This window comes from Mercenaria mercenaria, chromosome 16 (assembly GCF_021730395.1).
Source record: "Mercenaria mercenaria strain notata chromosome 16, MADL_Memer_1, whole genome shotgun sequence".
Taxonomy (NCBI): Eukaryota; Metazoa; Mollusca; class Bivalvia; order Venerida; family Veneridae; genus Mercenaria; species Mercenaria mercenaria.
In genome coordinates this window covers 527,317-541,871 of record NC_069376.1, presented here as the reverse complement: position 1 = coordinate 541,871, position 14,555 = coordinate 527,317, and the positions used below count along the sequence as shown (strand labels likewise).

At 35.6% G+C, this 14,555-nt stretch overlaps 1 protein-coding gene and 1 long non-coding RNA gene across 2 annotated transcripts; both read left to right on the top strand.

Moving 5' to 3' along the window:
* Nucleotides 1-760: 760 nt before the first annotated feature.
* On the top strand, nt 761-6,195 carry LOC128549403 (uncharacterized). The gene is made up of 2 exons (XM_053526040.1): nt 761-2,530; nt 5,979-6,195. The coding sequence occupies exon 1, from the start codon at nt 1,378-1,380 to the stop codon at nt 2,332-2,334; it is 957 nt and encodes a 318-aa protein (XP_053382015.1). The 5' UTR covers nt 761-1,377; the 3' UTR covers nt 2,335-2,530; nt 5,979-6,195.
* A 3,312-nt stretch (nt 6,196-9,507) lies between these two features.
* Nucleotides 9,508-12,351, top strand: LOC128549402 (uncharacterized). The gene is made up of 2 exons (XR_008367547.1): nt 9,508-9,860; nt 11,569-12,351. It is a non-coding gene; the product is annotated as an uncharacterized LOC128549402 (long non-coding RNA).
* The last annotated feature ends 2,204 nt before the right edge of the window (nt 12,352-14,555 follow it).

Here is a 14,555-nt window from a genome sequence, read left to right as displayed (position 1 = left end):
TTGAGTTCTACGTCATACCAGAAATAAATTCAGTGGAAATTCAGAGGGCGCGTGGAGGTGGCAAAGAAGCTAGATCAAAGGTTACGTCATTGTATGATGTGTTCTACAAGAAAAATGAACCATGTCGTAAAATTTACCTTACTGCGGATGCTGGGTTTGGGAAAACAGCGTTAAGTAAACGGCTCATTTTGACGTGGTGTCAAGCCAAACAACGTATCCAGATTGAAGAAAAATACTTTGAAAAGGAAGCAATTAATGCAATGTCGAACTTTGAATTTGTGTTCTTGTTGTCATTGCGTGATTGTTCCGAAGAATGCGATATTGATGAGATGATTATAAAACAAATAATTCCACAGCTGGCACACACGTCTATAACTATGAGCGAACTGGAAACCATTCTTTCTAAGGAAAATTGCTTGGTAATTATGGATGGTCTCGATGAGTGGAATCACCCAGAGCCTGCCGTCTGTAAGCAAGGAAAACGTGACATTCCACACAGGAAAGCTAGGAGGAAATGTACAATCCTCACAACAACTAGACCGTGGAAATTAGGTGTTAGTAAGATACGTTTAAGTGAAATAGAGCGAAAGTTGGAACTTACTGGACTTAGTAAAACGTCTGCTGAAAGTTTAAAAAGAAGTGTTATCTCACTACTGTGTGGAGAAACTAACATAGAAAAACACATTATAGACTTTGATCGCGTTATCAGTGATAGAGACATTTCGAATTTGGAAACTATTCCGCTCTTACTGATGTATCTTTTGTGTTTGTGGTGTGCTGGAATAGAACTAGGAGCATCTAGAACTGTGTTATATTGTCAAATTGTTGAACTGCTACTTAAAAGAACGTTTGAAAAATATCCCGACATGCAACAGTCGCGCGAACAGTCCCAGAGTGATATCCCACAATGCTTCAGTGAACATGAACATTGTAAGGAACACTACACATTTCTGCAAGCTTTAAGACAATTAGCATTTGAAACGTTATTCAGTGAAAACAAAGAAAGCACCCTTGTGTTTAGCCAGTCAGTGACAGAGAAACATCTAACCTCAGAGTATTTGAAATTAAGTCTTAACTCGGGAATATTAACACAAAGTACAGAAAAGACACTAACAAAACAAATTTCGAAATTTTCGTTTTCGCACAAAACAGTGCATGATTTTTTTTGTGCATTGTACATTAGCTGCCAAAATGAAAGTGATGTCAAAAACATTGTTCTAAACAAATGCAAAAGTTTGCAAAGTATTCTTGACATGTCGACAGTGCTTGTTTTCATCAGCGGAATGGTGGATGCAGAAATCATTTCTTCGATATCACAGGAATTTCTTTCTGTTATCAGCGAAGATAAGATAACGAGCGAATACAGATCCACGACTGATGATATTTTCAGTTAACTGTAAACCTCTGAAAGACATACAAGACATGTACATTTCTTGTATGAAAGAAAACACGAGCGATAAGGAACTCAAACTTTTCTGTCAAGATTTTTTCTTTAGTGAAGATTGTGAAGAAGAAAAATACTTTTCATATTTAGCACGGCTCGCGGTACAAAATAAAAATAACATGGCGTCAATAAATATCAACACAGACGACAGTGATCGTAGTTTACGTGAAATTATTGATTCTTGTGAATTGCACGAACTGTTCCAGATCAATAAAATATCCTACTGCGGTAAAGAAGAAAACGCACAGCTTCCTGTACTGTTAAACATGTCGCCGAAATGTGTCGCTGTTATATCGCCTGTTCTATCTCCTGGTTCTTGGAGCCGTGAAATGTTGGAAACATTACAGAATAATTCTCTGTTACAAGCAATTTATATCGACGATTTCAAGATGAGTCACGATGTACTGAATGACTTTCTGAATTATATTATAAACAGAAAAACAATGACGGAGATTATATTGTTGTGGTTACACTGTACCGAGCACGAGCGTTCGTGTACTTTCAGTTTAGATTTTAGTCAGCATTCAGATCTAAGGAAGTTAGAATTGGACGGGATACCTGAAGTGTCACAATTGAAAGTTAATAGTCAAGTGAAACACGTGAAGTTGTGGGGTATCAATCTAGGTGAAATGTCGCTGCCTCCTGAAATGGCGAATATTGAAAGTGTTGATTTGGAGAGCTGTGTAAACATGTCTGCTTCAACATTGCGTGATCTCGTTAAGGTAGTGGAGAAACTTTCACACAAAGTCACAGTAACAATAAGGGAATGTGAGATAGAACCGGAAACAGAGTTTGAACACGTTAAACAAGATATACACTCATCTCAGAATTTCCGAGTTACGAAGGATGATAGCTGGTGGTTTGTGTTTGAAACAAAAGTTGAAAGTTAAGTTACTAAATAAACTCAGACTCATAGTGTAAACATTTTGTAAACATTCCATTTAAAATATATTACACACAGTTAGACATATGACATATGACATATATTTGTGTATATAAATACACGCGTGTTAAAATAGTGACAACAAAATTTTTGGAAATGGAGGAAAAAAATGGATGTTCCTATATACAAGGATTAATACACAGGTAAGTTATTTTATTTGCTTTTATTTATTCTAAAGTTAATTTAATAGTTTTAACAGTTTTATAGAATTGAGCCCCGTCATGTAAAAAGGGGCCATCTTTGTGAAAAATGTTTCTTTGAGAACAGAATTCCTTCATCGAGCTATGCCATCAAATTGACCATATATATAGTTATTTTTTTACATTTTGAGAAATGCAGTATATTAAAAGTTTTATAAGCCTCCAACCTACTCCACTCCCGCACCATAACGTGCCTGCATATACTAGTCGGACCGTTCGTCCGTCTGTCTGTCCGTCCGTCCGTCCGTCTGTCCGTCCCTTTCCTATTAAGAACAAAAGAAAACTACACGCTTTTTATCATGGATAACTAAAAAGAGTTTGGTCAACAGACGTCAGACTTCATAGGATAATTGTCTATGGCCAGTTAATGACCTCCGTCATTTTAAGGGCCAAAAGGTCAAAGGTCAATGTCACAATGACCTGGAGACTGAAGACTATTTTAGGTCGATAACTGAAAAATACTTCGGCCTACAGAAGTCAGACTTAATAGGATGATTGATTGTGGTCAGTAAATAACCCCTATTGTGTTAAAGGTCAATAGGTCAAAGGTCAAGGTCGCAGTCACTGAGTGACCTTGAGACTGAACATGGTTTCCCATTGATAACTGACCCGATGTTTACAAAACATTCTTAGTCTCAGTTGAGTCTGAAAAAATTTTTAACCTAAAAGGCGTCAAACTTCCAAGGATAATGCTTGTGGTCAGAAGATGACCCCTGTTGTTTTACCGGTCAATAGGTCAAAGGTCAAGGTCACAGTGACCTATAGACTGAAAAAGTATCATGATTAACAGCCAAAAAAGATTTTAACCTGCATGCACCAAACTTTATAGGATGATTGCCTGTGGTCAGAAGATGACCCCTGTAGTTTTAAGGATCAGTAGGTCAAAGGTCAATGTCACAGTCATCTTGAGACTGAGAACGTATCCTGACTGATAACTGAAAAAAGAATTCAACCTTTAATAGATAATTGTGCCAAACTTTATAGGATGATTGCCGAAGGTCAAAAGATGACCCCTGTAGATTTAAGGGTTGATAGGTCAAAGGTCAAGGTCGCAGTCATCTTTAGACTGAAAACGTATCCTGATTAATAACTGAAAAAGATGTTTACCTACATTCGCCAAACTTTATAGGATGAGTGACTGTGGTCAGATGATGACCCCTGTAGTTTTATAGGTTAAAAGTTCAAAGGTCAAAGTCGCAGTGACCTTAAGACTGAAAACGTATCCTGATTAATAACTGATTTTTTTTAAACCTTTATGCGACAAACTTTATAGGATAATTGCCTTTGGTCAGAAGATGACCCCTGTGGTTTTACCGGTCAATAGGTCAAAGGTCAAGGTCGCAGACATTTTGAGACTGAAAACGTATCCTAATTAATAACTGAAAAAAGATTTTAACCTACATACGCCAAACTTTAAAGGATGAGTGCCTCTGGTCAGTAGATGACCCGTGTGGATTTAAGGGTCAATAGGTCAAAGGTATAGGTCGCAGTAAACTTAGCTGAAAACGTATCCTGATCAATAACTGAGAAAGATTTTAATCTACATGCGACAGATTTTATAGGATGATTGCCAGTGGTCAGAAGATGACCCCTGTTGTATAAAGGGTTAATAGGCCAATTATCATAATCGCAATGACCTAGAGACTGAAAATGGTAACAGTTTCACGTTGGTTACTATAAAATTCTTTGGCCTACAGGCGTCAAACTTGATAGGATGATTGCATGTAAAAGATCCCTTTTGTTTTAAGGTCCAATAGGTCAAAGGTCAAGGTCGCAGTGACCATGAAACTGAAAATGGTTTCACCTTTGTAACTGCAGAAAGACTGACCTACAGACGTCAGACTTCATAGGATGATGGCATGTATACATTAAATGACCCCTGTTGTGTTAAGGGTCAAAGATCCAAGGTCAAGGTCACAGTGACCTTGAGACTGAAAACGGTTTCACATCGATAACTGAAAAAACACTTTGGCCTACAGAATTCAAACTTCATAGAATGATTGCCTGTGGTCAGTAAATGACCCCAGTCGTTTTAAATATCAATAGATCAAAGGTCAAGGTAGCAGCGACCTTGACACTGAAACCAACTGAGCCGGTGTTTACAAGACATTCTCAGTCTCAGCTGAGTCTTAAACACTATAACCTATAGGCGTCAAATTTCAAAGGATAATTGCCTGTGGTCAGAAGATGATATCTCTTGTTTAACGTTTCAAGGTCAGTTGATTAAAGGTCAAGGTCACTGATTAATTTACATATTACTACAATAAATTCAATAAAATTTTAAGGCATTAAACACATCGTGTTGGCCTAATATACCTCACTGTAAATTTGAAACTAAATTCTTGCATATTTTATATTTTTCATGCAAATCATGTATAATTACCGTCATGGAAACACAAAAGAATACATGTTGTACAGTTATTTTGTGTTGCCTCTTTAAGTAATTTTGTAGACTACCGAGACTTTTAAACAATAAATTTAGTGACTAATATTTAAAGTTCTATAAGGCTTAAAATTTCATATTGATAACAGATGAAACAGCTGTACAAATAGATGATATACATAATTATATGGTTAGAAAACTGCTACTTTGAATTCTGCACATGAACTTTGACAGTAAGAGCTATAAAGGGAGGTAATAAAAAAGAATGGAGTGAATAAAATATTCTGATATTGCATCAATATTCAGACCTTTGACAAGTATTGGAGAAAACAATTAAAGGAAATAGGATTTAACAATAAATTGATATATTGTATGTTCATAATGAAAAATGTGGCAGTCGCATTTTTTAAAAAACAAACAAACAAAAACAAACAAACATTACGAGCCGTTAAAAAACGTAATAATTGAATGTTGAACGTCAAATGTCAGGATAGCTCGACATTCAGCGAATGTCAAACGTTCAGCTGGCTCGAAATTTAAATATATGCCAGCAGATTTGTGTTTCGTATGTCGATCTATGTCGACGGAATATTGCCACATATTGTATGTATATATTTCAACGTTCTTAAACATGTCCGTGAATTTGAATATCTTGTTTCGATTTATGTCGATTTAAAGATTACCCACATATACGGATGTTGTATGTTACATTTCAACGCTCTTAAACATGTCCGTGGATTTGAATATCTTTTGTCGATTTATAAATGGATTTAAAATATTGCCGACATATACGGATGTTGTACGTTATATTTCAACGTTGTTAAACGTGTCCGTGGATTTGAATGACTTATGCGAGCTATGCTTAAACTTGTCTAATGCTTTTGTGAAGCAATGCAAGATAATATTTTGAAATTGATTATGATCTTTACATGGTTACATATACGCAGCAAGACGATAGTAAATGGTAGTAAAAACGTTAATTATATATTTTTCAATGTCTTTTTTCAGGTCCAGTTTTCCTCTATACTTCAGTTAAAAGATCGACGCCAACACCTCAAAACCATAGACGTCCTTCCTGTATCGAGGCTACGTATACATCGCCATATTATACGTTAATTTACAAATTGCCGCAATGCTTCTAGAACTTCCGGTGGCTTGCCTACATACACCATAACATACTTGGCATGACCTCTTGTTTCCGGCCATTGGACAACAAAAACTTGCAGGAGTACACTGGCACCAGAGCAGAAAGAAAATGCTTCTGTACATGTTATACCCTACCCCTAGGTATTCTATAAGAACCATGGTCGTGAACCATGTCACCTAGTCACTGCCTCTTGATAATTTGTTAAATATTGTATTCCATATAGTGACCTACATGTTTTGTATATGTATGCACGATGTCTGCATTATATTGTTTTATCTGTTCAGGGATTTAAAGGACATTTAAATAACAGACGCCGATTTAAATTATTTCTTAAATGACAAAAAATTCAAGCATTTTAGAAATTTACTAAATAAATTTTCATTAAGGGTAAAACGCTACCTTAATGATATAACTTGTCCTGCTCATTTAGCAGAGCCTTAGCTTAAAATTTAAGGTCATATATGTACTTGCAGGTCAAAGGTTTATATTATCTGTTTTGTATCTGCTTTCTCCTCTTCCTGTGACGTTGTACTATATATAATATTTCAGCAGATTTACTTCCCTTTGAAAAGACTGGACTTTTTGGTCGTATTATAAATATTAAAACACGAGTTTTTTTTTATTTTTGGTTTTGTAATTGTTAATGTTCTTATTTCACTACTATTTTTAAAATAGAAAAAAGAAAATAGCATGTAGGACAGATTACATTAAACCGGAAGTGAGTACTCAGTGTAACATGTGAAGTAATCCAAAATGTAATTCCTTGCTGTTTATGGAATCTGGTACAATGAGTCATATGGGGATGTGACAGTGATATTTTGTCTTAGTTTTATTGCTTATTGTATTGAGAAAATATCCAGATTATTTTCAATGTGAATTTCCTCGAGTAATTTTTATTCTTTGAGAAAATGTCTACATATGCGTATTTGCTAAACCGCATTTTTCCTAGGGCATTTTTTGAGGGTGATTTTTCGCAGAAATGATTTTTTTCTTGTATATAACATAACATGTTGATATTATTCTATTTTTGATAAGAAAGTATATCGTACTTCATGAGTATATATGGTTTTCTATCATTGAAATGCTCTACAGAGTTGAAAATGAGGTCTGAATAGTCCATTGTTTATATGAAGTAAAGTATTAACTGAATTGGTAGAATGTAACTAGGAGTTGAGCAGGGGTAAAATGTGAAACTTGTTTAGGTATGGCTGTTAATGGGCTAGTTTGGCCATATTATTATAGAAAATGAAAAAAATCAGTGCAGTTTTGCAGAGAAAGTGTACAAAAACTAAAAATATTTCAATTTCACTGTTTAGGTTGTATTTTGATATAAAAATGCATTGGATGATCCTTTCCGCAGCCTTAACGTACTAAAACGTATTAGCGTCTGATAGCCCTTTCATGCTTCCGTAGAAATAACATTTATTACACGAAACTTATTTTGAAAATATTTCTGAAATGTCTAGGTCTGCAGCTTTCAAATACGGTTGTATCTTACATCTGAGGCATATACTGACACTCTCAGATAACATTAAAATGACATTTTGAGCGATTTGATGAAGTTCCAAAATTATCAATGTACCCTTGGTTCGTTACGGGCCCCTGTGAGATTTGTGTTTATCCAGAGCTCAAATACTTTTTCATAGATTAAAGGTTGACATGCTGTATTAAACCTCGTAATAAAATGCTGAAAATTGGCTGCCCAATAGCAAAAGAAAGAAGAAAAGAAGTCCACGCGCATACATTTAGACTGGGTGACCCCTGCGCGCGACCTCTGACTATCTACGAATCAAAATGCGGCTTTCGTTTTCAAGTTTAGCATTTCTATTCTCATTTTATTTACTTCCGGAAGTAGCCGAAGGTCGAGTGACGTCATTTTCTGTGTTGTCACAAACATACATATACCTGGCGAAGTTGCATAAGTATGTGCTGGCCGTCCTAAGGTTATTAGAGAAATCATTTTTTATCTAAAAATCAATGTTTTTTCGACATTTTTAACACGTCTGTACGAAAACTGACGTTTAAGACTAAAATGGCTAAACTAAAATGCATTTTAGGAAATCTGTGTCAGTAAATTTCTGACTAAATAATGCTAAATTTTAGGTGTCAGGGTTAAGTTCAGGTATATTTTACAGTAAATGTGTGTGATCTGAGTGAAGTTTTTCTGATCACTCGATGTCCGTCGTCCGTCGTCTGTCTGTCGTCTGTCTGTCAACATTTAGCTTGTGTATGCAATAGAGGCTGTATTTTTCAACTGATCTTCATGAAATTTATTCAAAATGATAACCTTGATTAAATCTAGGCCGAGTTTGAAAAGGGGTCATCTGGGGTTAAAAACTAGGTCACTAGGTCAAATCAAAGAAAAACATTGTGTATGCGATAGAGGCTGTATTTTTCAATTAATCGTCATGAATTATGGCCAGAATGATTATCCTGATGAAATCTAGGATGATTTCGAAAATGAGTTATCTGGGGTCAAAAACTAGGTCACTAGATTAAATCAAAGAAAAACCTTGTGTATATGATAGAGGCTGTATTTTTGAATTAATCTTCATGAATTTTGGCCAGAAATAATAACCTTGATGAAATCTGGGCTGAGTTCGAAAATGGGTTATCTGGGGTAAAAAACTAGGTCACTAGGTGAAGTCAAAGAAAAACCTTGTGTATGCGATAGAGGCTGTATTTTCAATTAATCTTCATGAATTTTGGTCAGAATGATAACCTTGATAAAATGTAGGTCGAGTTTGAAAATGGGTCATCTGGGGTCAAAAACTAGGTCACTAGGTCAAATCAAAGAAAAACCTTGTGTATGCGATAGAGGCTGTATTTTTCAATTTATCGTCATGAATTGTGGTCAGAATGATTATCCTGATGAAATCTAGGTCGAGTTTGAAAATGGGTCATCTGGGGTCAAACACTAGGTCACTAGATCAAATCAAAGAAAAACCTTGTGTATGCGATAGAGGCTGTTTTTTCAATTAATCTTCATGAATTTTGGTCAGAATGATAACCTTGATAAAATCTAGGTCGAGTTTGAAAATGGGTCATCTGGGGTCAAAAACTAGGTCACTAGGTCAAATCAAAGAAAAACCTTGTGTATGCGATAGAGGCTGTTTTTTTCAATTTATCGTCATGAATTGTGGTCAGAATGATTATCCTGATGAAATCTAGATCGAGTTTGAAAATGGGTCATCTGGGGTCAAACACTAGGTCACTAGATCAAATCAAAGAAAAACCTTGTGTATGCGATAGAGGCTGTATTTTTCAATTAATCGTCATGAATTTTAATCAGAAATAATAACCTTGATGAAATCTGGGCCGAGTTCGAAAATGGGTCATCTGGGGTAAAAACTAGGTCATTAAGTGAAGTCAAAGAAAAACCTAGTCAAAAACTAAGTCAGTAGGTCAAATCAAAGAAAAACCTTGTGTATGCGATAGAGGCTGTATTTTTCAATTGATTTTTTTTATGAAATTTGGTCAGAATGATTATCTTGATAAAATCTAGGTTGAGTTTGATTTTTGGTCATCTGGGTTCAAAAAGTAGGTCACTATGTCAAATCAAAGAAAAACCTTGTATATGCAATAGAGGCTGTATTTTTCAATTGATTTTCATGAAATTTGGTCAGAATGATTGCCTTGATGAATTCTAGGTCATGTTCAAATATGGGCTATCTGGGGTCAAAAAGTAGGTCTTTATGTCAAATCAAAGGAAAACCTTGTGTATGCGATAGAGGCCGTTTTTTGTGCCCCCCATGAGTGGTGGGGGCATATAGATTTGGTCTTGTCCGTGCGTCCGTCCGTCTGTCCGTGCGTCCGTCCGTCCGTCCGAAGTTCGTGACACACCTAGCTCAAAAAGTATTTGATATAAATTCATGAAACCTTGCATGAGTCTTTATCATGATATGAACTTGCGCACCTCCTATTTTTCGTCTGGCTCCGCCCCCTATTTTTAGAGTTATGGCCCCTGAAATAGTCAAAAATGCACATTATCACTTTGTGACGCGCCTAGCTCAAAAACTATTTGATATAGATTCATGAAACCTTGCATGTATATCAATCATGATATGAACTTGCGCACCTCCTATTTTTCATTTGGGTCCGCCCCCTATTTTCAGAGTTATGGCCCCTGAAATAGTCAAAAATACACATTTTCGCCTTGTGACACGCCTAGATCAAAAAGTATTTCATATAAATTAATGAAACCTTGCATGAGTCTTTATCATGATATGAACTTGCGCACCTCCTATTTTTCATCTGGCTCCGCCCACTATTTTTAGCGTTATGGCCCCTGAAATAGTCAAAAATGCACATTTTCACCTTGTGACACGCCTAGCTCAAAAACTATTTGATATAGATTCATGAAACCTTGCATGTGTATTAATCATGATATGAACTTGCGCACCTCCTATTTTTCATTTGGGTCCGCCCCATATTTTCAGAGTTCTGGCCCTTGAAATAGTCAAAAATGCACATTTTCACATTTTGACACGCCCAGCTCAAAAAGTATTTCATTTAATTGATGAAACCTTGCATGATTCTTTATCATGATATGAACTTGCGCACCTCCTATTTTTCGTTTGGCTCTGACCTCTATTTTTTTAGTTATGGCCCCTGAATTAGTCAAAAATGCACATTTTCACCTTGTGACGCGCCTAGCTCAAAAACTATTTGATATAGATTCATGAAACCTTGCATGTGTATTAATCACGATAAGAACTTGCGCACCTCCTATTTTTCTTTGCGTCTGTCCCCTATTTTCAGAGTTATGGCCCCTGAAATAGTCAAAAATGCACATTTTCACCTTGTGACACCCCTAGCTAAAAAAATATTTCATATAAATTGATGAAACCTTGCATGAGTCTATATCAAGATATGAACTTGCGTACCTCATATTTTTCCTCTGGCTATGCCCCCTATTTTTAGAGTTATGGCCCCTTAAATAGTCAAAAATGCACATTTTCACCTTGTGACGCACCTAGCTCAAAAAGTATTTAATATAAATGGTTGAAAACTTGCATAAGTCTTTATCGTGATATAAGCTTGCACACCTCTAATGTTTTGCTGGTTCCACCCCTATTTTTAAAGTTATGGCCCCTGAAATAGTAAAAAAATGCACTTTTTCACCTAATTATGTGCCTAGCTCAAAAAGTATTAGATGTAAATTCAGGAAACCTTGCAGGAGTCTTTATCATGATGTGACCTTGCACTCTTGGCATTCTTCTTGAGAATCTTACTCTTATTACAGAGTTATGGCCCTTGAAATAGCCAGAATAGTGGATTTTTTGTTTGTGATGCTCATAGCTCAAAAAGTATAGGGCCTAGAATAATGAACCCTTTTCATAAAATGTTTGTTGAGGCCATTAAGACTGCAAACATTAAAATTATTGCCCCTTATTTGTGACTAATGTACCAGTGGGGGGGCACACCCTGTGTCCTACAGACACATTCTAGTTTTCAATTGATCTTCCTGAAAGTAAGTCAGAATGATTGCCTTGATGAAATCTAGGTTGAATTTGAATATGGGTCATCTGTAGTTAAAAAGTAGGTCACTAGGTTAAATCAAAGAAAAACCTCGTGTATATGATAGAGGCTGTATTTTCAACTGATCTTCATGAAATTTTGTCAGAATGATAGCCTTGATAAAATCTATGTCAAGTTCGAATATGAATCATCTAGGATCAAAAACTAGGTCGCTAGATCAAATCAAGGAAAATACTTGTTTTTGTTCCAATTTTAATGATAATTGGTCAGAACATTTTTTGTCCATGAAATCACTAGGTCAAACATGTTTTCACTGTTATGGTGTATTATGGTGTGTTTCTCAGGTGAGCGACTTAGGGCCATCTTGGCGCTCTTGTTAACTTGAATGTTGCAACTTAAAAGAAAAGTTTGCATATTTTCAAATGCCTGTTTGTTATTCCCGTTTATGATAATTGCTAATAATAATCACAGACGGACTCAGTCAGGTGAGAGTAATTAAAAATAAGGTGTATTTTCACGTTCTTTCGCGGAAGATATTGCGCTCCTAAAGTCGCGCAATATTACCGCTGCAGAACTTGTGCATATATCCAGTACAAAGTTGATATATAACCTATAAATATTATGTACCTTCGATGTTTATGTTCTCCATGTTCAAATAGATTTACTTTTCCTTCATCACAAAATATTCCTTTATTAAAAATGTTAAATGGACACAACTCAACGCTACTGCATAAAATATTGTCAATACATCTATTGTTTTCTTGAGAAATAAATACATTTACCTTCATTTCAAAGCGTTTGAACTTAATACCTATTTGAAAAATTAGGTAATATCTCTTTATTGTAGATGTCAGATATTGCAACATTCAATTTAACCAGATAAAAGTTAGAAGTTTCTATTCAGGGTCAGGAAATTGTAATCACCAGTCTCCAATGACTGTGTATTTTAGCAATTTATATTATGGCGGATATTACCTTCCATAGCTGATATATTCTTCTGATTATTGAGTACTAATTTATATGATCCATGCATGTGTATGTTATATAAGTACTTGTACATAGTTTTGTTCTATATATATGTAAAGGAATTTATGTTGAATTAGTGTCTTATGCCTATTACACTATTTCCATGCAAAATGTTATCACTACATTTATGACAAACGTGTTTAAAAAGAGGATATCAAATCAGCGCGGGTTCAATACTTTAGGTTTTGAACGAGTTGAATTTTCAGCTGAAGAATAATGCCATTTTTCATACACTTAATGAATATACATTATCTTTATCATGGTAGTATCTGTATATATCCAGGGAGGCACTATTCTTGCAGTGGTAGAGGGTATCTGTATATATCCAGAGAGGCACTATTCTTGCAGTGGTAGAGGGTATCTGTATATATCCAGCGAGGGCACTATTCTTGCTTTGGTAGAGGGTATCTGTATATATCCAGAAAGGACACTATTCTTGCAGTGATTTTATTTCTTTTAATGTGTTTCAACGAAGGAGGGGACTTCTACTTTGCCCGGAATTTGGAATTGATCTTAAAAAGCGATTGGTGCACACTGTCCCATTATTGGTCCGTCAACGGCAGCCTTAATGACGTTTTCAACGGCTATATATTCTCCCAGGAGCTATAGCTATAGGATATAAATTACTGTAGGAGATGTTAGTATAATACGTTTGACCTGTTTGTTACGTTTCCCGCCATCTGTTGGGTGTTGCAGACGGCAATTTACGTAACATGATTCGTTTTGTCTCGTTTTTGAATTATTGAAAAGCACATGTCATTGGCCTGGTGCGTTAAAGCCAAATTACTATGTTATTGTCATATAAACCGTTAAATTTCTCTAAATTCATTGTGTACAATGAAACCATTACTCGAGCTGCCCTTCCGAAAGTTAAGATTGTGTGGAATTTATGAAAATGACTTTCGAACTCCACTCACACTCCCGCAAGGTCCACTTGAGTGATTCTTACCCAAGTTTGAGTCAAGTGTGAGTTTGAGTAACGACTATGAATATAGCCCTTAGACTGGAAAGGCGCTCAAAACCACAAAGTCGAGTGAATGTCTTGAAAACTGGCTCCTGGCAAAGGTATTGACGTATTCACAAGCTGTAGTGTGCACCATATACGAAATTGAGGGAAATGTAATACATGTATATAGGTGTAGCGTAACGCCTGCCAGGGTAAATGTTCATCCGGCTAAGTAGTTAGCTTCTGGTGAACTTGAAAATAAACAATCGTGTTTTTTTATTTGAATTTATTATACCCTCAAATTAATACTCGGTGTAAGATTTCCATAGAAATAGTAGGGAATTATTTTGCACACTATATTTCGAATACTATCGAGATGAGATAATTTATCTGAATATTACCCGGCCTAGACTGGCTCCTGTCCTCATAGTTCTCATATGTAAGTTTGCTTTATTATAGAATAGGTTCTTTCTATATTGACAGTTTTATTTGCTTAACGTACATCTCTGTTCGTTTTAAATTATCTTTGGGTTATTATTATTTCATCTGCTCTTTAAAGATGCAGGTAAGTAATTCAAATCCTTCTTTGTTACTGCATGAAAACGAAAAAATTAAATCGAAATGACACCGTGAAACACAACGTAGGACTCACCGCGCATTCAATGAAGTATAGTTGCATTTTGTGATAATGTAGATAGTTATTCGTTTTTATCCTACCTTCATGCAAAATAAAGGCAAAAATCAAGGGGTCAGATAAATTTTGCTTTATCTGGTCAGTGACTAAATAAAGCTTGGCGAACTACTTTTTGATTTTTTGTTTAAAACGACGCCATCTTGTTTTTGAGAATAACTGCTAAAAGACATATTTATGCAATTATTTTCATAAACGCGCTTTTAATGGGTATGTGAGACACTCACAAATATATAGTGTATGCATACCGTACTTGCAATTACTACAAAACGTTTTTATAACGGAAACGCTCGG